The 24,221-nt window shown below is 37.9% G+C and overlaps 1 protein-coding gene across 3 annotated transcripts; it reads right to left on the reverse strand.

The window, feature by feature from the left end:
- Window positions 1-585: 585 nt before the first annotated feature.
- stam2 (signal transducing adaptor molecule (SH3 domain and ITAM motif) 2) lies at window positions 586-23,082 on the reverse strand. Of its 3 annotated transcripts, none has more exons than XM_088083649.1 (14): window positions 22,901-23,082; window positions 20,600-20,684; window positions 20,297-20,372; window positions 19,042-19,137; window positions 18,414-18,560; window positions 14,091-14,157; window positions 13,224-13,422; window positions 11,874-11,968; window positions 11,265-11,347; window positions 11,084-11,171; window positions 10,919-10,973; window positions 10,507-10,654; window positions 7,692-7,858; window positions 586-5,626 (listed from the first exon to the last, which is right to left on the reverse strand). In XM_088083649.1, exons 1-14 carry the CDS (start codon window positions 22,938-22,940, stop codon window positions 5,440-5,442), a joined length of 1,533 nt encoding a protein of 510 aa, XP_087939775.1. In that variant the 5' UTR covers window positions 22,941-23,082; the 3' UTR covers window positions 586-5,439. The 3 variants fall into 3 exon arrangements, with proteins under 3 accessions (XP_087939775.1, XP_042350745.2, XP_087939776.1); XM_042494811.2 differs by having other exon boundaries at window positions 586-5,629; window positions 22,901-23,081; XM_088083650.1 differs by lacking the exon at window positions 586-5,626 and adding an exon at window positions 6,776-6,853 and having other exon boundaries at window positions 22,901-23,081.
- Window positions 23,083-24,221: the final 1,139 nt, after the last annotated feature.

Raw genomic sequence — 24,221 nt, forward strand, 5'->3', positions numbered from 1 at the left:
CCCACCAGTTGGGAAACACTGTTTTAAAGGGTAACTGAGTCAGTGGTAGACCAGCAGCTTCTGTGCTCACGGAGCTTAAATTACTGTTTTTTTCAATAGAGTTTGGTGGCTTTAGTGCAGGAAAGGGCTGCCTACACCATGGAAAAGTGGTAAAAATGTATTAAATATATAGTGTACACCCAAACTGATATTTTTAGGTAGCGAAAATATATTTTGTTGTTGCCCCATCCACAGCAGTAAATTAAAAAAATAAAACATAATGCAAGAATAAACATGAACCTGCACTTAAAAGTAATAGTGTGCTTCAAAATAAAGTGTGTTTTTCAAACTCTGCATGTTCAAAGTCATGTGAGATCCTTTCAAAATGGACCTGAGACCCACTTTTGAGTCGCAACCCACCAATGGGAAACCACTGCTCTAAAGAATAATCATATTATGAGCTTCTTCATCAGCTAATGATGTGTGCAGGGAATAGCAGAGGCTAATGAGTTACTATTTTAATCATGTTCCTCTTAATTGTATAAATGTAATTACTTAAAGGCATCCAAAGGGACATATTGTGGGTAAAAAAAAGACCACTTTAAACACAGGTAAATTTCTTTTTATTTCAAAGAATATTATAAGTTTGCTCTGTTAAAAAAGCTGTTTTAAAATCCTGGATAAAGGAACTTTTCTTGGAATATTTTAAATATACAGAATTATACATATCCAGCGGATTCTGAGACTGAAGTTACTCGCCCAAGTCGTGTCACCCTTTGATTTCTACAGAAAAACAAGGCATCCAGTGGTAAATAAATGTTTACAAAGCTAAGGTGCAATGTCACCAACAGAACCAGGTATCTTACATCTAATATACAAAGCCTTTAATACGAGGCGCGTAAAGAAAATATAGACAGATCTGGCTAGAATTAGAAGCTACTGCGACAGGACTGTAGTTTCTAAGCTCCTTAATTTTAACCCCAAAACCTAATAAAAAAAACAGAGGGTTTAAAACATGATCACACTTTTCTTTCTTCATATGCACTGTTTTCAAACTTTCTTATTTTTAAATTTGTTTACATTTTGAAGCAACAGAATAATAATTACACATTCTCCAGCCATGTAAATTATACATGTATAATGTCTCCATATATATAAATCAAAAGCACAGGCAATGTCATTGACGTGTTTGAAATTTAAGTACATAAGACATGAAAAAAAAGTCTTGTGCATTTGCATAAAACATGGACTCCTGACAGCTTTTGCTAAATGGAAGAAACTCAAAATCTAACGAGTTGATTTTACTTAGAAAAATAAAACTTGCCTTAAAAAATGTATGAAAATAGAAAAAAATCGTAATTCATGTTTACTTAACATATAGGTTTTAAGTTTACCTAAAATTTAGAAATATTTACTTAATTTTGTTGTTGCAACTTAAAAATGACAAGTTTAATCAAATCAGTCTTTCTAAGTTTTAGCAACTTCAGTAAACCACTGAGCTATACATCTGTATTCTGCTGGCTGCAAATTAGTCCATCATATTTGTATTTTCTTTAACATGTATTAAAACAAACAAACAAACAAACTTGCAGATCTCCAAATGTCATCATTGGCAAAATCCTCTTTGTGATGATCAAGTTAAGTCAGACGAATTTAGGAATAACAAAGTAATTCCACTTGTCATTTTCAAGTTACAAATTCACAAAATTAAGTAAATAATTTTAAGCAAACTAAACATTTAGTTTTAAAACAAACATGAATTAAGATTTATAATTATATTTAATTCCTGTTTTTCAAGGCTATCAGTTTCCAAGATTATTTTAAGTAAGATCAACTTGTCAGATTTTACAGAGAACGAATGTGTGGATGTAATAATCAAGAACAGATGCAGCATTTTCATCAGATTAATAAACACACAAAGAGATCCGACTAACTATTTCTCAGTTCACCCTAAAATCTGATGATGAAACTCAGTTTTTTTTACAATGATGAAGAACCTCTAAGCCCTCAAACACATACAGACATGTAAAAAACAAATATGTGCATATACACACACACACACACACACACACACACACACACACACACACACACAGACACACAAAATGTCATCTTAAATATTTCAAATGCAACCACAGAATGCATTACAAGGCAGTGACTTTAAGGGAAAGTATTTTCGTTTTAACCGTTTACATAAATATCATGTTAACATAAATGTGATGTGAAAATATAGTTCTGCTGAAAACACACATCAGAGGAGGTGATGGATGCTGGTGAGGAATTAAAGAACGGGGCTCCTGCCTTTTAAAACGACTGCACACTTTGTCCTGACGCGAGCACGAGCGCACCAGTCCAGAGTGTTTCGATCATTCAGTGCGAACGGCACAAAAAGGCAAAGAGACGGTCAGGATGATCTGAACCGGCCTTCTGATGAATTCACTTACAGACTTAAAATCAACAAGACTATTAAAAACTAAAAGAAAAAACTAAATAAGTATGTTATGTTCACATCAAAGGAATGCTTCACCTCCCAAATGACCATTTGTATATCATTTATTCACCTCCTGTTGTGTTGAATTCTTTAAGAAAACTTTTTTTTCTCCAAAGAAAACAAAGAATCCAAAAATATTGGGTGCTTAACCCTTTGAAACCTGGATCAACATCACATTTCTTGTGCTGCATTTGCCTTTTACAAGTATTTAAACCTTTGAACTTGGAGCACGTAGCTTTGATTTCTTACAAAAACATGAGCAACTTGGCAGGAAATGTGCTGTAAATTGCAAGAAATTAGATTTTTTTGTTTTAAATCTAGGGCAAGATTCCCTGACTACTTTATTTAAAATTACCATAAGCATATATTTTAAATTATTTCCTTGTTTTTTGGGTTGTTTTTTTTATGTTCCTTTACTTCTTTTTGTTTGATGGGTTGTTTTGTTTTTTCTTTTTGCCAATTTTGTTTTAGGTTGTCTCTAAACGTATTTTTGGCAACTTAAAAAATTGATTTCAGTTTAAGTGTACACTACATTTAGAATATTTTCACCCCTTTACATTGCCATCAGACATCCTTTTCCAAAGAGGAACCGAAGCCGTTATATCGCTCCCTTCAAAGCCAATTTTACCTCTCTGAACACAGGAGCTGCTGGTCTACCACTGCCTCTATCAGTTACTTTATTGATGGTTTTGTGTGATTTTGGTTTTTAAAACAGTTTGTTTAGATTTACCAAAGTCACACAATAACACAAAAAAATCTTCTCTGATTGAGGCAGTGGTCGACCAGCAGCTCCTGTGTTCAGCGACGTAAAATGACTGTTTCTGTCAATAAAGTCTGGCTTTAAGAGAGCACACGTATGTTTCACTTTTAGTTCAGGTCCCGTCCTAAAGGGCTGTCTGATTGGGAATTCCTGAACATGCAACTGAATAAATAAGAGTTGATTATACTGCATACTATACTTCAATTAATTAAGAAATTTCTCCATTTTTGGATTTTTTTGTTCACTGTGGAGGCATGCCAGAAAAGCTTTCTCTTCACGAATTCAAGGCAACACAGGTGAGAAACCGATATAAAAATGATCATTTGAGAGTTGAACTATTAGTTTAATGCAAACACATTTGAAAATGCCAAGTAGGTGTCGAATGGGGTTCGATCCACATCAACTAGCGCACATTCAAGAGCAATTTGGTTTCCCTGTACTATGCGAGACTGGTGTGTGTAATTTTATGGACTCTGCAGAACGGGCTTTTGATTCCTGCATCTGACTTTTATTCATGTTTTTCAATCATCCATCTCACAAGCGTCTGACAGAACAGATATGCTTCAGTTTTGATCAAAACAGCTGTCTAAACCAGTCGTGCAAAGGCTTACGCTTCACTTGCTTTTTTTCCATGCAAAGCACATGTTTCAGTTTCCCAAGTTTTGCAAGAATTGTCAACTCATTACACTCTGGCCACTTTTACGCTGCCAGTTCAAGGTGGGAATAAAGCTGTTTTGCCGCCTCGCCATTCTGTATATAAGGTGCGATCGCAGAGAGGGGGAGCAGAGTCTGAACAGGATGTAACAGCCCTGAAATGAGGACTGTGTAAAACACAAAGCCGGAAGACGTGACCATAGCGAGGCCAAGTGTGAAGTTTTGACGACGTGTTACACGTGCGACTCACTGAGGGAGATTTAAAATGTATCTGTTAGGGGTTAGCGGCTAATAAAGGAGAACAGCTGCTGAAAATGTCCACATTACCCTCTGAGCAGAGCATGAGATGAGCCGCAGTATAACAGAGGTGGTAAATGATTGTTATTGACACGTTTAGGCTGTTATTAATGTTTAGAAAGAGCTGCGGATGTGTAACATGTCACTGCCAACAAGCCACAACGCAACATGTAATCAAACACCGGAGTGCAATGATGCCAGCGTTGTTTGGTTCAGCTAAGCCATGGATCAGCTCTTTTACGAGGATTTAAGAATGGAGCGGAGATAAGTAAAAACTGCAATACAATATTTAGACGACCATTTGGAGCAGCTTCGATAGCAGCGTCTATCTTGCCTGTAGTGCTTTCTGTTTGTTACTACTCTTCATTGGTTCCGGCACAAACAGCGTTAGTCCTCCCCACGATGCTCACTGGACTCTTCTCTACTTCAACCAAGAATCCGCAGTTTCATGTCACGATGCCAAACGAATCAGTCAACTCCGTGGAGTGGGCGGATTCAAGAATCTGGACCCAGCAACTATTTTAGTCTATTCTACTCTGACTTGTATCCGCACTGCTCCTGTGTTGAGCTATACGGCCTGCCAAAACACTTGGTGCACAACAGATCTGTGCCTGAACACGTCCAGTGTCGACGCTGACAGGAGACAGCAGCTGCTGCGGACAGACAAGGTGGAAAAAGAAGCATTTTTTCTTGTTTATGTACATTAGTGTGGAAACGGCCCGACACGATGTAACCAGCTGAGGAGAGGACACTGGGAATTCTTTGACATGGAGGCAAATCAGAAATAGCATTTTTTGGGGGGGATTGTGTTGAGCTATGAATTGTAAAATGCTAATTTCGCCAGAATCAGGCAACGACTGATCATTATATGGTCCTGTATTTTTTGGGCAAACCCGACTCTTCTTCTGTGTTGACCTGTGACTGAAGACCAGCGTTCACTGTCAGCCGGGAAAAAGCAGTGAAGGACAAAAGAAAAAGTCCTGACGCCGTGTTTGCCTCACGTACAGTAGCTGAGGACATGCGCACAGAGGGTCCAGATAGACCACAGACCCGCCTCACACACACACACACCTCAGTTATTTCAGCTTTTGCAGGGTGTGTTCAATTCAGCTTATCAGGCACAAAAAAGGCTAAAGGAAAGTTCCTCGAGCGATTCACACACACTCACACACCCACACAGGGAACACTGAATGAACAGCTCTGAGAAGTGAAATATCTGAAGTGTGTGTTGATTTCAGGTCTGCGGTCAGTCTGCGTTTTACAGCAGCGGCTGCTGATAATACGCCGCCTGCTGCTGCTGGGGAGCCTGGTGAGCGGGAGCAGCCACGGGATACGACACCGGAGGCATGTTGGAGTTGTGATAGGCTGACATGTCCATGGCCACGCCCGCCTGGTGTGGGTACGGAGCTCCAGCTGCTTGGGTCATGTACTGAGCGTTCATACCGCTGCTGTGAAGAGAATACAGATGTGACACTTTTAGTACAAACAGCAAATAAGGAAACGCAGTTCTCAACATGTTGAGATTATCATCTCTTATTTGCACGTCGCGGATAAAATATCTCTGAATATACACGCTCCCCACACATTTTTAAAAATAAATTCTCAAAACTTTGCCATAATATTTTCCCCCGTTTGCATACATTAATTAAAGCAGTTTGAACTGTGTGGGACTATATAATGATACAGCCATATGGCACAGGTCACGTCCATATTTGGGGGATGGAAAATCAAAGATAATACTGATGTAATGACTAATAATTAGGGGTCGACAAATCATTGGTCTGGCTGATTATCAGGGCCGATATTTGGCATTTTGCTGATTATCGGTATTTTAATGATCCCTGATAAAAATTAATTAATTAAAAATTGCAAATGAAAGTGCCAGAATGGGAGGAACTTTGACTTTGCAAAACATCAGGGAGCTATTTTTATTCATGCATTTTTTATTTAAATTTTCACTAAACTTTATAAGAAAAGTTGCTGTAAATGATGTTAAAAGTCTCATCTTTGATTAGACATTTGCTGAAGGCATTTAGTTTTGTGTCGGAGTTTGTTAATTTCAGACTGTAAACACCAAATTGTAAACACCACTTTTGGGACGTTGCCTAAACCCGAGCGTACACGACGCCTTAATACATTTTTATGAACATATTTTAAGTAGTAGTAAAAAACAACGTAAATCAAAAACTTTTCTGAAACATTCTACAAATTTCCAAAGATTTCCAGGCCTAAAAAACGTTTTTAAAAGTCTATAATTTTTTTCTGGAATGTCATGACTGTGGGAGCCCTGTCTGTATCTCATGTTAAACTAAAGCCCAATCCCATTTTTTATTTTTACCTCTTCCCCTCTTTTTTCAGTGTGAAGTGAAGTTGAAGTTGTTTGGATGAGCAGTTCTTGAGAAAGCTACAAGCAGCAAAGCCACAGAACAAACACTCGGCTCGTTCCCAACAGACACGTTTTGAACGAGCTCTGTACTAGTTGGATTTAAAGCTACATTCAGCTAAAGGATGCAGCGACTTTCTCTGGGACACACTCCAGGGACAAATATGAGGAGGATCAGCCAAAATTATCTGTGTTGACAAGCCAAGGTACTTACACCTTACATCACTCATCCATCCATTTTTCGCTGCTTATACCTTTTTTGGACAAGTGACAGAAAAGCTACTGTTCACTGTGATGGAAAAAAAAGGCAGAGAAGTGGAGAAAACAACAGAACATAAAAAGGCAATCTGTGTTTAGTTTTTGTAGCACTAAAACTATATACTTTACACACACACACACACACACACACACACACACACACACACACACACACACACACACACACACACACACACACAGACAGACACGCACACACACACACACAGCCCCTGGAGCCAAATCTGGTCAGGTGGCCCCCAACCTTTTTCTAATCCACAATAAAAATACAGTGATTCACACTGGGAATTGGTTTTGTACTTATACACGAGGTGCCAGAGATTACAAAATAGCATCAAAATAGAGCTTGTTTATCAAAAAATTGCCAGTGAAGGATCCCCTGCACCCTCTGACAGAGGTCCTAGCTCAGACCTTAACATCCAAAAAATCCTAGAAATGTCTTAAAATCCTATAAAACTACATTAATGAGAAATGTCTGAAATCCTAGATGTGTCCTAAAATCCTAGAAACATCCAAAAATCTCAGAAACAATCTAAAACCCTAGAAAAGTCCCACAATCTGAGAAACAAGCTTAAGTCCTACAAATGTCCTAAAATCCTACAAACATGTATGGGGCTGCTGCGACTGGCCCCTGACCTTCTGCTATTTTGGCCCCCAGGCAAAGCAAGCTGAGTATCTCTGCCATGTAACGTATTACCTGGTGGTGACAGCTGTATTGGCTGCAAACCTCTACCTGTCCTGTTAAGTACCCAACATTCAAAACTAGTATCTTGTTAATGCCAAAGCTCTGAGGCGTTGAGCTGCTGGTATCAGTCACATGACGTGACACCTGACATTGTTTGTTTTCTTACCTCATGTATGGAGGCTGTGCGGCTTGGCTGTTGGGTGGGGCTGAGACGTTGGGGGGCAGGGAGTGCAGCGGCCCGGGCTGGTCACTCGGCATAGAGTAGGCCTGCGCAGGAGGAACCTGTGGCATCACTGGAGGCATGTAGGGATTGCCGGCCGGGCCGAGGTAGCCCTGAGGGGAGCAGAGGGGGGAGAGCAGGTCGGCTAATGCTTAGAGCTTGATTATTATCACGACTCTTCTCCATTAAAAAGACAGAAGAAAGTACAGAAAGACTGTACTGTTACTATTTTACCAGTCCTCTACGCATTTACACCCCTTTTCCAACAATATGGAAAAGATTCTCTTCCAATTAACGCACCCTATTTCAACCATTAAGAGAATTTTTGACTGTATTTACTGACGTACTTTTGGATCTTACTGATATTTAAAATAAAGATTTCTGCAGTGAGAGAGGAAAAAGAGCATTTTAAGATCTTGAATTAGGATCAGGCTGAGATAAGAATATAGAATAGTCAAAAACTCATATAGACATGAACTGAACTCAGTTGTCTCTAGGAGAAATGGGATGTATAAAGAAGAGATGTTATTTTTAATTTTCCTTTCCTTTGGGTACACACATAACGAAAAAAAACAGGCAACATGCACTGCAATTTTTGAGAGAAGCTGCAGTGAAATCAGGCATTTTGGGCTGCATCAGTCCCAAAAAAAGCCCAGTAAATCCTGGAGGAACTAATTAAACTTTTGCAAAAACTCTTATGCCTTAACTCTTATTTATATTCTGAACGTATAAATACAGAGATTTTCTTTCCGTCTTCTCAGAAAATCACTATCATCTGTCTCTGTCCCTGGTTGACCTGAACAACAGTAATAAAAGAAGTCCATCATCGAGTGCTTGGCCTCTCGAAAATGTCTCACGACTGAGAGTTAGATACAGAATGTGGGATATAAAAACAGCTATTGTTGGATAAATAGAGTGCAGACTATTTCAGTAAGTCAGGTCGTGCTGCCGCCTTATTTTTCACACTTTATTCCAACGATTACAAAGAGCACCGGCAACAAAGATGTAACGCAGCTGCCACAGAAGATTATGCAAAATATGAATAGTATAAACAGATTTTTCCATTTTTAATTCAAAGTGCTTATGTAAAACAAAATGCTTGTCACTGCAGGTGCAACAACAAACCTGGTAGGGACTTTCACAGTACGCTGCACAAAAAAGAAGTGATGAAGGGAGAAGACCAGAAGAAAAAAATAGAGCAGCTCTCAAGTGTGGGCCTGCCCAGTGAAGTGGACATTTTTCTAAATCTCGGAGGAGAGACAGTGACATCAATCATTACAGAGAAAACAGCCGCTGCCAAGAAATCGCAGGCAGCCTCCGACTCTCCGGGGAGGAGAAAAGGCAGACTGAATGTCAAGCCATCAGGACGAGTATAGCAGAAAAGTCAACTGCTTTGCTGGCTCAATATAACACGCGAGCGTAGGAAGCGAGAAATAAAATATAATGGCAAGATATAATCATGTAACTGCTATGGATGATTTTGCTCTCTATTAGTCATCTGTTGTATCCATGAAATTAAAAAGCAAACATCTAGAGATCAAAAGAATCCACAGACAGAGGTGACAGTTTGCTGCAGCGTGCTCGTGGGTGGGCACACTGGTAGTTAGCATATAGTTTGTCAGATAAATCTCTTCTTTAACGGAGAAAAATCACCAGCCGTTAGCGTTCTCAACTGTAAGCCAACCTGAACCAACCCGTGAATAATGAATGATTTGGCTTTTCATCGATTTGGCAGCACACATCACAAGAAAAGAGACATGACAGCAACTACAATCTGAAATGATTTGATCTGATCTTGAGCATACATGAACTCAATGTATTCATGTCATAGAAAAAAGAAATCTTCTCATTATTCCAACTTAAATTCACGATCATCTGCGTGAGAGGATTGTCATTTAGCCTGGAGACGTGCTTTATTAACTACAGTTTCCTCGGTTCACTTAAAACTAAAGACACAATACTATTGAAACTGGTGCTACGTGACCGCAGAAAACAAAGAAAAAGGACTGTGGCTTTTGCTCAAAAGGTAAAAAAAACACAACTACCAGAAAGCACTGGATCAATGCACGCTCTCACTGGTGGTTGATGTAATGCAACCTCCTGCGTTTGACTCAATGGCGGCCGGCTGACACACGTGTAAGAGTCAGACAGTAAACAAAAACATGTTTCTGAAAACATTCAGTAGTACACTGCTAAGCTTTAATGCCTGTAGATTTGGTGGCACCACAGTGTTAAGTTATTTATCTTTAAATGTTACTGCTACGACTGAAAATGACAAGAGAAATAAACAAATTTGCCAATTTTACATATCTCCAAAATTCAAATCAATTGCCAGTTTGTCTAGCTGTGAAGACAAACTGGCAATAATGCGTGCTGTTGTTATGGTGATGTCGCAGTGATTTGGCCAGTTTTTTAATTGATGGACTTATTGATTTAAATACACTTGTAGTTTTCAACGTCCCATAATGCAAAGCTACATGAATTAAATGTGCAAGTGTTAATGTTATAGACCTTTTTCTTATAAAATAATTTTTGGGCTTTTTATGCCTTTATTGCATAGGACAGGTGAATGCAGCAAAGAGCCGAGGCAGGAATCAAACCCATGGCCGCTACAGTGAGCTTGGCCTCCATACATGGAGCACCCACTCTATCAACTGTGACACCGGGTGCTCCCAAAATGACCATTTTGACCAAACACAACATTACACAGCCATCAGTAAGGAGAGACTTTGAGCAGCACGAAGGAAAGCTTGTTTCTGACCTGCATGGCTACAGCTGAGCCGGCCGGCGCGTACTGCGTCTGCATCTTGGAGTACGCTGAGTAGAACGGGGCCTCGTTCATGAGCTTGTTGTAAAGCTCCAGGGCCTCCAGAACTTTCACATTGAGTTCAGACAACTCTGAGTGTTTCCTGCAACATAAAAAGAGACATTGACTTTGTGAGAAGTCTCGACCGTTAATCTTTATCCTGAACTTCATAGCAGCTGAAACGGATGTTAAAAAATCTCAGGCACCTAGCTGGATCGGTAATACTAATTAAACGAACAAATAAATAATAATAAATATAATGACATAATAATAAAAAATAATAATAATAAATAAAACAACAAAAAAAAACTAATTAAAGTAATAATAATTCTGATAAATATAGGACCTTCACATTGTAACACACTACCTGTCAATCTCCTGCAGCTTCTCATCAATCAGGGGGTTCATCTGTTCACATGCACCTGTTCAGATATTGACAGTTCGGGAGGGAAATAGAAATAGAGTTAAAACAACACTGTCGCTCAGACAGTCTGCAGAGCGACTAGATTTACACCAGTATTAAGGTTTATACCCTCCAGCTGGATCAGCTCGGGAGCGTCAGGAGCCGGATCTGCAGGATCTGCATTCTGCAGAAGTGCCAGCGTTCTGTCCATCTTCCCCTGCAGAAAGAAGGGAACAATGTTTCGGGTTGGCAGTTTGATTGAGAGGTGATTTAGGTTTGTAAATGCATGTGCACTGATGAAATGTAGGACCTCGTCAATGAAGACAGGCTCAGGCTCGACTTTGGTTTCCAGGCTGGTCTCCTCAGGACTGGATGTCTTTTCAACAAAAGTCACTGCAGAGGGAAAATTCAATTAACAGAACTGAAACTAATTTGCTCCAGTTTAAATTCTTAAAAAAAGAGAGAGAATAGAGGCTGGCGTGCTTTCTAAAAGCACAAAACTTAAGCCAGTGTGCAGCTGAAGCGGCAATAATGTTCAATAGAGAGGCCAGACTTTACATCTTAAACAGTGCAATTATACCCTAAAAAATAAGTTATTTTTATTATTATTTTTATGTTATTTCTGAAAATATGGGAACCTTTTATGGACTTGTGACCACAACCTAGCCAGCTAGACTTTATCCGACTCTATAGAAAACATGTTTTGGGACCATAGCTGATCTATTGATGTATTTTTATTCTATTTATTTTATTTTTTTACTCACTTAATTTGAAATAGTTTACCTATTTAATTGTCCTTATAATCATTTTGTCTAATTATACTCCTATTTTTTCTATATTATCTTTCAAATATCTGTTGATAAATGATGAAAATAATAAAGGCATAATTGGAAATAAAAACGTTCAGTAGAAAACCAACCTATCTCAGGCTCAGCATTCAGATTGGTTGTGACAAAGTTGGAGGGAAAAAGCCCCATTCCTCTGTGGTTCTCTCCTTTCCACCAGTTTGGATCGCTGTAAACAAAATCATGAAACAGGACAGACATCAATGCATGAGCTTCTGACAGTGAGTCATACTGAGCGTTTGACTGAGCTTTCACAACATAAAAAAAAGTTGGCTTGAATACAAATTCATTCTCCCCTTATGGTGTCTGCTGCTGCTGCTGATTTGCAAAAAAACATCTTCAGGTGACTTCATTTGTGGAACAGACTTTGCCTCGATATTCCCAAAATCTACATTATATGGAGCACATTTACAATATAAATCAGAATTGCTTAAAAAGATGCAGCCCCCCTAAACAAACAAAACTATAAATTATTACTTTATATTGTATAAATGAATGGATGTGGGCATACTGATGATCAGTGAGTGGAAATCAGAATTGATGCACCTGTTTTTGCAAGTTATTTTACACAAAAAAGCCTTCACTCTGTGCTCACTATATACAAGTGTCATTTAACTGAATCTCTCAACATTCATGCTCGAATACCAGAAAAAATTAAAGCAAGCATACAGATCAATCCTATATCAAAGAGTGTGTTGCATTTTATTGCGCAGAACTTTGAGATGCATCTCTTACATTAAAAGAGCTCTATAAATAAAGTTGTTTATTATAATAATAATAACAATAATTAATTATTCTTATTATCATTATTATTATTATTATTATTACTACTACTACATCTACTACCACTACTACTATTGTGGATGGGGTAAGCAACAAAATGTATTTTTTCAGCCTAAGAAAACCAATATCAGTTTAAGTAGTATAGTACAGTACAGTACAGTACAGTACAGTATAGTATAGTATAGTATAGTATCGTATGGGACCAAGTTATAAAGTCTGATTTTTAACGGTATTCCTTTACTTAAATTTCCAAATTGCACCAAATTCTTTTTTTTTTTTTTTATTTCTTTTATTTGTGACTTTCGGAACCACAACAAAATAAAAAAAAAATTAAAAAGTTTCAAATTCAGTAACTTTAAAAACTTCAAATAACTTGGATGTAAGAGATCCAAGCTATCCCTTTAAATATTTTGAAGCATCATTCTGGGAGCATCTTCGACACACAGTCAACAATCGTATTTATTGCTTTGGTGCTGTTTGAGCGCATGCAGCTGAAAAACGTGTAATTTCTTATGATGTTTATCTGTATTTTATATCACGGCCCATTAGGACTCCTGCAGCACAGACGGTGGTAACACTAAAACTGGTTTCTGAGGATAAAGCAGAGCTGCTTCATGACTGGACGTGATTTGAAACGTTACCTGTCATCTAGAACCAGAATGAGCTCTCCAGCTTTGAAGGTCAGCTCGTTATCTTCAGCCGCTTCGAAGTCGTACAGCGCTCGCACCTTCCGGGCTTCCTGCCCTCCACCGCCGTTGGTGTAGGTTGGGGGGTCAGAGATGGCGGTCAGGGGTCGTGTTTCTGCCTGCTGCTTCTGCTCCTGCAAGGACAGCTCAATGGCTGAGGGGAGGAGGAGGTTCGGATGGAAAGAAGAGAGAACAGGAGTGAATCAAAAAGGAGAAGAGGATGTTTGTCAGACGTCCAACTCGTGGGTTCGGAGCAGATTCACGATTAAACTTTATTTTATTTTCAGAGTACAAAAAGCTCTCAGAAGGCTGCAAAATGTGAGATGAAAAACATCAAAAACACAGGCAACAAAACAACCTATTGATGCATTGTTACATAAAATCAATTTAATCAATTTAAGCTGCTCTACTTCTCATACAAATAAGGATTTCTTTTGGAGAATATTGGTTCAAATTGGGCATGTTTATGTATGGATCACAATATATCATTAATGATCAAAATAAAAATGCCTCATGTAACCATCAGTAGAGGAGACATAATAATAATATATATATTTTTATATAGGATTTAAATTGTGCCTTTCTAAGTACTCAAAGATGCTTTAACATGAAATGCAAAAAAAAAAAAAAAAAAACAAAATAAAGAATACAAAACACTGAAAGACACATAAAAGAACAAATACAAAGAGCAGAACACAAATAAAAAATACTGAGGTTATGTTAGTTATTATAAGCTTTAATCATACAGCACAGTAGTTATGAATGATGCATCTGCTGATGATAAATGTGTGTGTAGAGCTGAATGACGGCGCCTCACTTTACCTTTCGCCAGGTTGTCATCATCGGAGGCTTTACTCACAGCGGGAGTGCTGCCCTTTGAGTTGGACCCCTGTGGTTGATATAGAAAGATAAGGTCACATCTGTGTGTCTGTCTGTGTGTGTGTGTGTGTGTGTGTGTGTGTGTATATGTGTGTACATATTTGTGTAGCACAACAGAATAGATTAAAAAAATGTATTTGTAGTGACTATAATGCCCCCTGCAGTTCGTTTTGGGTACTACACGCTGGTCAGTGACGATGCTCAGCCTTCAGACAGACACCCTCCACACAGCTGTCTCATTATCTTTTGTCTGCGGTGACCTGAGGCAGCGCTCCGACATGGCAATGAGGTCAGAGCGAGCAAAACAGGTCAACTGGATGCTGTCAGTGCTAAACAACAAATCTTCACACCCATATTCACAGTGGGTGAGCAAACACTTAAAGAAACAGTTCACCTAAAATTAAAAACACAGATTTTTGCTCTTACATGTATTGCTATTTATTCATCTTGATTGTTTGATTGTGAGTTGCTGAGTGTTGTCTCTCTATGTCTCTCTAAAATAATGGAACTATATGGTACTCGAGCTCAAAGTGCCAAAAAACAATACATTTGAAAGACTCGTGAGCAATGTCCAGCCACGTGCTTTCGTTACATTACTGGGGGGGGGGTCTAATTATTTTAAGCTCTAAAATGAAACTTGTGAAAAAAACAATAAACAAAATCCTATTAACCCATGTGTGAGCAATTTTAAGACTTCTAAAAGACAGATTTAAAACATTTTAATTCTAGTGGCCTTATTTTGTGACAAATAAATTCAATGCCTTTTAAGACTTTTTTTAATTTCGGGACCTCTGGTTAGAGAGAAAATAGTTCCTACGTGAAACTGATCAAAACAAGGTCTGTGGATTATCTTGAGTAACCGAGTCATGATTTCTGGAAAGAGATGTTGATGTTTAATTTTTTAAATGTATTTTTAACACCATCTACTTCCATTTTATTGGAGAGAAGGCGGACATCTCTACGGCTGATATCTCCAACACTCGACAATTCACACTAAAACAATCAAGACTGATAAAAGCACTACAGGTAAGAGTATTGTTGACTTTAGGGTGATTTGTCCCTTTCACACTGGCTGCTGGACAAACACAAAGTATTACAGAGGCAGGTCCAGCGTCTCTTTTCTCACCGACAGTGGAGGAGCAGACAAGCTGTTATTAACTGAGAATTCCCTCCACATATTTCATCTCCTAAAATGTGATATACTATGATACAATATGACACAGAAATCAATGTTAGATCAAATATTTATGGTATTGCAGCTGGAAGATAACCAAGGGAACAAAAGAGTGTTATTCAGATTAATAACGTACATAATAATGGAAACAACAGATGTAAGTTTAATAAATGTGGAACTTTTCATTCACTTGTTTATCCTTGGAGACAGATGGCTATTTTTATTTCCAAACAGATCTCAGTGTGTAAACTTTCTGAACTACTCAAAAAGGAAAAGAGAAGCTAACTACAAAGCACCGGCGCCTGATGGGAGTTCTCATTTAATCCAGAACTGGCACATAAAACTGTTCATGCTGTTTGTGCCGACCTTAACAGGCTGCACAGCGAGAAAACAAAAATGTGACCAACAGAGCGGGAAAACGACAGGGACTGGACAGCTCGTTTGTTTTACACGGCTCGATAGTGTGCGGCTCAACACCCAAATAAAACATACCTGCATGCTGTCTGGAAGTGACAGCTGAAGGTAAATACTGGGAAGCGGAGCCTCATCTTGAGTCACACTACCTGCTGCTGTTTGCTCGTCAGCTGATCGAGACTGAATGTCATAGAGTGGCCTCATGTGCCACCTGCGCACCATTAAAACAGGTTTTCCCACCCGTCACACAACATTATCACAGCACATGACGGACAGCGAGTGGAAACAAACAAAATCCACGATATTTATTAATCCACATTCATCCACATTTTATACAATTAACAGATGAAAATGAATAGAATTGGTACTTCGTAAAGTGCAGCCGTAAATTCTCCCTTCATAAACATAATGTTCGGTTTTCAGCCACACTGTCAGAGAGATATAATCTGTCTGTTTTCTAACCACCTAAAGCGCTTTTGTTCTTCTTAACACATTCAGGCTTCTGTACAAAGTGCCTTCTTTCCAAACAACAGTTCGACACGCGAACTGGATCGAGCTGTGAATCTTCCAGTTATTGGACAACCTGCTCGTCCTCCTGAGCTACAGCCACCGCTGTATCTGTCTGTCCACAGCTAATCTCCCAAAAAGTAAAATGACAAATTAGCCTAATATTTTGTTTGCACATTTATGACTGTATGCTCAAGGATCTCCTGTGTTTATGGTGATTCACAATTGTTGACAAACCTGCCTAATTGACAGTGTTGTATCGTCACTGACAGCTGACTCCTCATTCCTTCTAACAGGCTGGTAGGAAAATAAGGAGTGTCAGTGGTCATTTCAGAGAACAGCCCTGAAAATTTGTCACAAAGTCATGGAAATTCAGTGGTAAGAGTGAGTATGGACTCCAAAATTTGTTTCCCGCTGCCATGGCCCTGACACAGTTTTGTTTAATTGTGTTTGATGTTATTTCCTGTTTTGTTGTACTGTAACCTACAGACAAAGTCACAAATGGATCAGAGATTTGCGGCTGTCTTTTAGTTGATAAAGATACATTCATTATCATAATTACATGTTAACTGTATTTCACATACAGTAGCACTGCTTTCAGGAGAAATTGCAATATGCTGCAGCTGCATCAAAAATAGATGAGGCGCGTGTTTTTCTTGAGTTTTTAAACACTTCTGCTGAAATTGTCTGTGGCCATAATCAGGTGGAGCGGCGCCCGGCGGAGATCTGCACGCTACTGATGGCACTTTTCTAGTCTCTTTAACTTAAAATGTCTTAAAATGTAATTATACACCATTCAACATTTAACTAAGTTAAGCCCTCAACACACAACAAACCTGTCAGCTGCAGAGAGACTCTGACCACAGATGATGTATTTGTAGGTCAGCTGCTTCACGACAACCTGAGTGCAAAGTCCACTTCAACCCCTGACACACATATAAGGTCGTTTCATAACAAAACCTACAGTTGACCTAAGGACAGAGCAGAAACCAGGAAAAAAGCTCCGTCCACAACAATCATAAACACCGTCCTGATCCTTGGACAGACACACACACACACACACACACACACACACACACACACACACACACACACACGCACACAAATATCCACAGAATTATGGGAAATATGTGAAGAGGAAATACCACTGTAATCACTTGCCATACAAACACAGACGGCTCCACCCAACCTGAACCTTCCCGCTGGCAACACGCTGGTCTGCAGTGAAACCACAGCAGTAACTACAGCCTCAGGCTGGACGAGAAGCATCTGCACTCACTCATGTTGTTATTGTGTTCTACAGACTGAAACTGTCATTCAGGAAAGAAAACCAGCAAAAATGATAAGTGTGAAGGAGAACTGCTAACACATTACATCTACTGAATGACACTCAGCGTGAAATGAGCACTTTGCAACATATGACAAAGTGTTAGGATGCAACTGAGTGCAGCTGAATGCTGCTAAATTTGGTCATGGCTATAAAGTTTGCCAACAGACACTGTGGAAAGTTTCTTTTTGTACAAACAAACGCCAGCTGGTATCGCAGTGAGAGAGACAGAATAAGTTTTCCTCCTTCGACGAGAGCGTGGACTCATCCTGATGAAGACAGCATTAACATTGTACCTTGCTTTGCGTGTTAGAGATCTACAGATTATCGGCCTTTCCGATTATCAGGGCCGATACTTGGCATTTTGCCGTCTGTATCTGCATTATATTTTAATTTGCACAGATACATATTAATAAAATAGTGTCTGTTTTACACTCAACTAGCACCAGGGAAGGCAGTCTGCAATAAGTGCAAAGAAAGTGTCAGCATGGGAGGAACTTTTACTTAGTAAAACCTCAGGGGCCTTTTTTATTTGTCAAATTTTTTTTTTCATTTTCACAGAATTACAATGTTGAAAGTTTCTATTTTGATTAAACAATTACTAAAGGCATTTAAACAAAGTTTTGTGTTGGAGTTTGTTATATTCCAAATTCTAAATTTTGAATATCATATATAATATGAAAAATTTTCACTTTTATTGTAAATGCATATTGGTTCCAGATATCACTTATTGCTCTCATTAGTACTAATAATCGGTATCTCCACTCAAAAACCCATATCGGCTGACCCCTATTGTGTACGCTCTCAAAACCAGAGATTCACATACTGTATGATGGAAACAAACCTGTGAGGATGCAGAGGGGAAGCTGATGCCCTCCTCTTTCAGAGACTTGATGGTGGCGCCGATGAGGCTGAGCTGTGGATCCTTCTGGAATTCTTCTGCCCACTCGACCATCAGAGCCTTCAGCTTTTCACACACTTTAGGATGAGCCTACAGAGGACATGTAAACACACAGCTGTGTTACCGTAAGAAAATTAACTAAAAAGTCATGAATATGACCAATACACATACACTATAAATTCTATATATACATATATATAGTTTTATGGATACTTTTCTTTTCTCAAAATATTTTCTAATAATTGTCCCATTTTTTAAACTTTTTTTTTATTTTCTTGTCACATTTCACTAAATTCTTGCAATTTGAGGGACATTTCTTGCCAAGTTGGTCACTGCCTCTCCCCCCAATGTTTTTGAAACCAATGTGCTCAGGTTTGAAAGCGTCAAATACTTGTGAAAGGCAAAGACAAAAACATAGTCATCAATCCATTTGTGAAATTTCGGTTTGCCCTCTTCAGGGTGTGAGGGAGTACATGTGTGAGAATGACGCTGATCATGAGTGTGCAAAGAGATGACAGACAAATAAAAAATAAGAATATAGTCGTGATAAAAAACAAACAAGCCTACATACCCTGCTCAGCACACTCCGCACCTCACTGGCAAACTCCCGTGAGCAGATTTCCAGGTGGAATATTTTGCCGCAATTCGACACACAAGCACCCAGCAACTGCAAGACAAGAAGCCAAAACCATAAAAAATGAGATCAAACTGCTGTTTTTTATTGTATTTTAGGGGGGAAAGGAGGATTTTTCAAACAAGGTAGATGAATTCTTTCTTCCGCTCATATGGCTGAATTATTTAAAGTAAGTATTAATAGCAGGTGAAGCGTTTGTAGTTATAAATGATTTTAATGACAATAGGGCTTTAATTATCTGAATGAGTGAACACAGAGGGCTAAATATAGAGCAGGCCATGTGACAGTATTTGCTCATGATGACTCAGACAGAGACAGAGACGCAGCTCTCATATTTCTCAGCCTCCCAGAACGAAATCATCCACTTTCCTGTATGGCTTAAACAACGGGAACACTGGATCAGTTACAGCTCAACTGCAGCTGATTTATGATGGTGATAATTAATATCTCACTGTGGGAGCCATGAATTAATTTGGAAAGAAGAGAATTTTTTAACATTATTATGGGTTGGGGATGGTTTATATTTTGGTATTGTTACTTTTTGGGATATTTTTACATATTAGTTTCATGATAACATTTAGTTGTATTTTTGTATTATCATTAATATTCTTTAAATTTGCTTAGTCATTTATTTATTTTATAGATTACTACTATTATTAATAATCATTTTTATTACTGTTTCTATTGTAATGTGATGTTATGTTGTCATTGACCCCAGGAAGACCCCCTCGGTGTCAGCTAATGGAGATCCTTATAATAAACAGTTATTGGGAGAGCTGGGTCACACGGATATGGGCAGTGACCTATATGACTGTATCTGCCTTTCACCAGTGTTGATAGGCGAGAGGGTGAAGTGAACACCATATTTTTTTGTTGACCACACCTTTGACCCAACTCTCCCAATAACTGTAATCATGAAACAAATAACAAACAAATAATAATAATAATAACAAACATTATCATAAAAAAAGATTAAAACAACCAAAATAAAAGCAGATTTAAAAGTCGTAAGTTCTGCTAAAAAAGGAATGTTTTAAGTCCTTTTTTTAAAACAAAAAATATGTAACAATACCAATTTATATTTCATTTTTTTTGCTTTGAAAGGAAATGTTTTCTCATTTAGTTACTTTTAAATGAATAAGTAAAAGATGTGTGTAAACTTGGTGGTATGTAAGTGTAGTAACAAACTCACATTGAGGGCCTGCATGGCGACATGAGGCACTTTGTGGTTAACTCTCTTCATGATGGATCTCAAGCTGTCCTTTGGTCTGAAACACGAGAACAGAAGTCAGTGCGATCATTTACAAACAAACACAGTGTCCTTACACTGGAGATGCTCTTGTTCACATCCTGATGATACTCAAAATATTTCAAATTTAGTCATGCACAAACATAGTGCACTTAAATAAGGTGCTAGATGGACCACAGTGCTGCTCAAATGTCATATGTCAATAAGCTCCTTTTATTCAAAGCAACATGCCTTTTTTAAGCTTACCCATTGGCTGTCGTTCCAATCTTGTCGCAGATGTCCATAATGAGCCCCCAGTCATCTGTTGTGTTGTTTTCGTTGGTTGATTTCTCTGGAAACATGGCAAAAAAAAGGGACACAGTGCATATGGTCCAGTGAGAAAATATCCTCACTGGCATCTCAATTGCTTGTCTACAGCCATAATGTATTCATTGGCAGACAGTCGCAGTGGGCAAGTTTTATAGTGATAAATAGCAAGTGTTGAGCTGCGGTTAATGTTGTGCTAAAACCTGTAAGGTCAGCCTCAAGTCGAAATAAATCCCCTTTAAGAGTTTCACTGTGTGAACTGCTCAGTGCAGATGGCAATCAGCACCAGTCTTGAAGCATCTTTACTTGTTAGAAGGTGACAGTTTAAACAAAAGTCACACTCATTCAACTCAAGTGACACAAGTATGTGTGTATGCATGTATAAGGCACATTATGAGCAGCTATATGAATATGAAAAATGACTATTTATTTGTTTATTAATGATTTAAAGTCTATCAAAAAATTCATAGTGTAAATATTTTGTGAAAGCATCAATATCAACCCTATAATATTGTTGCCATACTGATGTTGAGGTATTTGTTAAAAAATATTGAGATAATTGATTTTTTTTTTTTAAATCGCCCTGCCCTTATGAATGATTGACTGTGTGTGCTTTCAAAAATTATTTACACAATGAGATTTTTGACAAATAATCTTTGTTAATGTGAGTATAATGACAAAGTAGGTGAATGCAAATAGAAAAAGCAACTAAAACAGTCTAGTAAGTTCATAAAAACCACATCACTTCCCTGTAATACAGCCCTTAAAACCAGAGGGAAAAACCAACACTTTCAGTATGTGGTGGTGACACACTGTTGCTTTGCAACACAGCAGCAGCAGGAAATCACACAAATGCACATTTCTTACCCACAACCCTAACCCCCGACATGACACTCATCATCCTGACTATATAACACTGTGAGACCCAGTTACGTGTAACAGTGCACCATTGTGTGGTCATACAAGAACGGTGGTGTTGCAGGGGCAGATAAGGGTGATGGCCTTGGACGTTTGCATGAAATTTTTACATAATAAAATTAAAAGAGTGACATACCTACGACACAAATAACCAAGACATTATAATAAAACTGATTCAAAGTAGTAAAGAGTCTTTACAAGAGCTGAAGAGATTAACTGACTGAAAATTAATAGCCAAAATTTCTGATCAGGCCAGCAGACTGAAGATTATAACAATCATCCATTGATATTCAGATTATTTTCTCAAGAAAATACTAGAAAAATGCTCATTTACAAATACTTAAAGCCAAAGAAGACATTTTCAAATTACCTGTTTTGATCGACTAATAGCTCAAAAACTGAAAATATTCACACAGCTATGACATAGGAAAGAAATTAGCTGCTGGTTGATGTTGCATCACCTGCCAAATCCATATATTAACAAGAAATGTCATCTTTCTCACATATGAGAATTAGATATTATGGTAAACTGAAAATCTTTGGATCCTGAACTGATCAAAGAGACCACAATGACAATTTTTCACTATTTACATTGGTTGTCCGAGGGGAGGGACACAATAAATAATTTTGTGTGTGTGTGTGTGTGTGTGTGTGTGTGTGTGTGTGTTATCACAATTCTCAGCATTTAAAAAAAAACTAAAATCGCATTAATTTTGCAAGTGTCATTAAAAAATTGTAACATGGAGCTTCTGATGATTCTCTGGTGAGTCTTTATCAGCACAAATAAATAAATAAAAATAAACACAATAAAGAGAAAAAAGAAAAAAATAAAGAAAGAAAGAAAACATTAAAAAAGAAAAAAACGAAGGAAAACTACAGTAAATAAATAAACAAAAATGTACGGATAAATTGAGATGTAAAGTATCGTTACTCGTTACCCGTATTCTATTGGTATATGACACATGTATAAATAATAAGTCTTTTTAACCAAAATCACCTGATTTGGGATCAGATGATGATGACAGACGCTGCTCAGTTTACATGACTCAGACTATAAGTTAGTTATCAATCGTTCGCTTATCAAAGCAAATTCATTGATCGATAGACCTCATTTAAGCTGTTGACAACCTGTCGAATACACACTGATAAAATGTGTGAGACTTAGGGAAGTTGTTTTCACAAAAACTGTCTTTAAAGAATAAACTTAGGGCGAAGTAAAGAAGTGAAGCTAAGCTAACGTTAGCCTCGAGTGTTGTTGGCCCAACCGTTAGCCCGTTAGCTCGGACACACTGAAAACACCGACAAAAACAGCGTTTCACTCACCGACATCTTGGTCAAAGGGATTTTGGGCGAACAAAGGCATGCTGACGATTTATAAAGAGCCAGAATATGAGACGAAAAACAAAGTAAACGCGGTCTCCAGACTAAACCTAAACAAATATCTCTTCCTTGTCCATTAAGCACCAGTTGCTCTTCCGGAAACTTGGCTGCCCTCAGTAATGCCTGAACAAAAGTAATTAAACGCCGGAGCGCAGTGGGTAAAATGTGTGTTTTAATGCATTAATTGCGTTTGATTAGTGTTTCTTTGAATTTTTGAAGATGCAGCACTTTGGCTTTAAATTCTATTTTTTTTCCCACACAATACCTGGCATTTAACGCTTTGAAATTATTTTGATTTCTTGCATAAACATGAGGGAAGGCACAGACAAAGTTAATGAGACAAGGCCCCCCAAAACGCAAAAAAAATATCTGAAAATAAGACAAAAATGGAAAAAAAAAAAAAAAAAAGAAAAAAAAAAAAAAAAAAAAAACAAGAAATTACCCCCCAAAGTGCTGGGGAACACACACACATATATATATATACATATATATATCTTGCCAAATTGCTCCCCATGTTTTTTGGAAGAAGTCAAACCAGTTTAAAGGCGTCTGAATGCAGCACAAGAAAACTGACGTCGACCCAGGTTTCAAAGGGTTAATTTAACACCTCTATTCACACACTGGGGAGACTGGCGTCAAACCATCAATATATTATGTGTCAAACACTGACATCTAGTGGGGAAAAGAGGAACGTGAGCGCATAAAGACATCTAAATGTCTTTACATTAAATGTAATGTTCAATTAGAAAAAAGGCATAATATTTTTGTATGACAAAGATGTACGCCATAGTCGGAAAAACAAATTGAATTAATTATTTTTTTATGGGAAATATTGCATTCACAAATGTAAAAGGACTCACCAGAAACCCAAAATACAAGCATTCAAAATAAAATTAGAATATTACATCCAAACATTACACAGACTGAAAGATGACTGGGCCAAAAAAAAAAAAAAACTGTAGACATTTGAAAAACCTTTTAAAAAATTGTCTGATAATTTAGTACGATACCCCTTATGTAAACATGTTTAATAGTTGTATATGGTTTACCCTGCATTGTTTTTGTCTTTTTTGTTTTTCTTATGCCTTTTTTTCAATGCTATGTATCTGGTTTGTTTGTTTTATTACCCGATTGAATTTTCAAATATGCTTGAGCTATGTATGAAATTACTGAATAAAACCGAAAAAAAGAAACTAAAAAACATGTATGTAGTCAGGTACGCGCAGTAGGGGGCGCGCCTATGAAAGAGCGTCTCATACAATCT

This window comes from Plectropomus leopardus, chromosome 10, assembly GCF_026936395.1.
Source record: "Plectropomus leopardus strain MGB_pleo_1.0 chromosome 10, ASM2693639v1, whole genome shotgun sequence".
NCBI lineage: Eukaryota > Metazoa > Chordata > Actinopteri > Perciformes > Serranidae > Plectropomus > Plectropomus leopardus.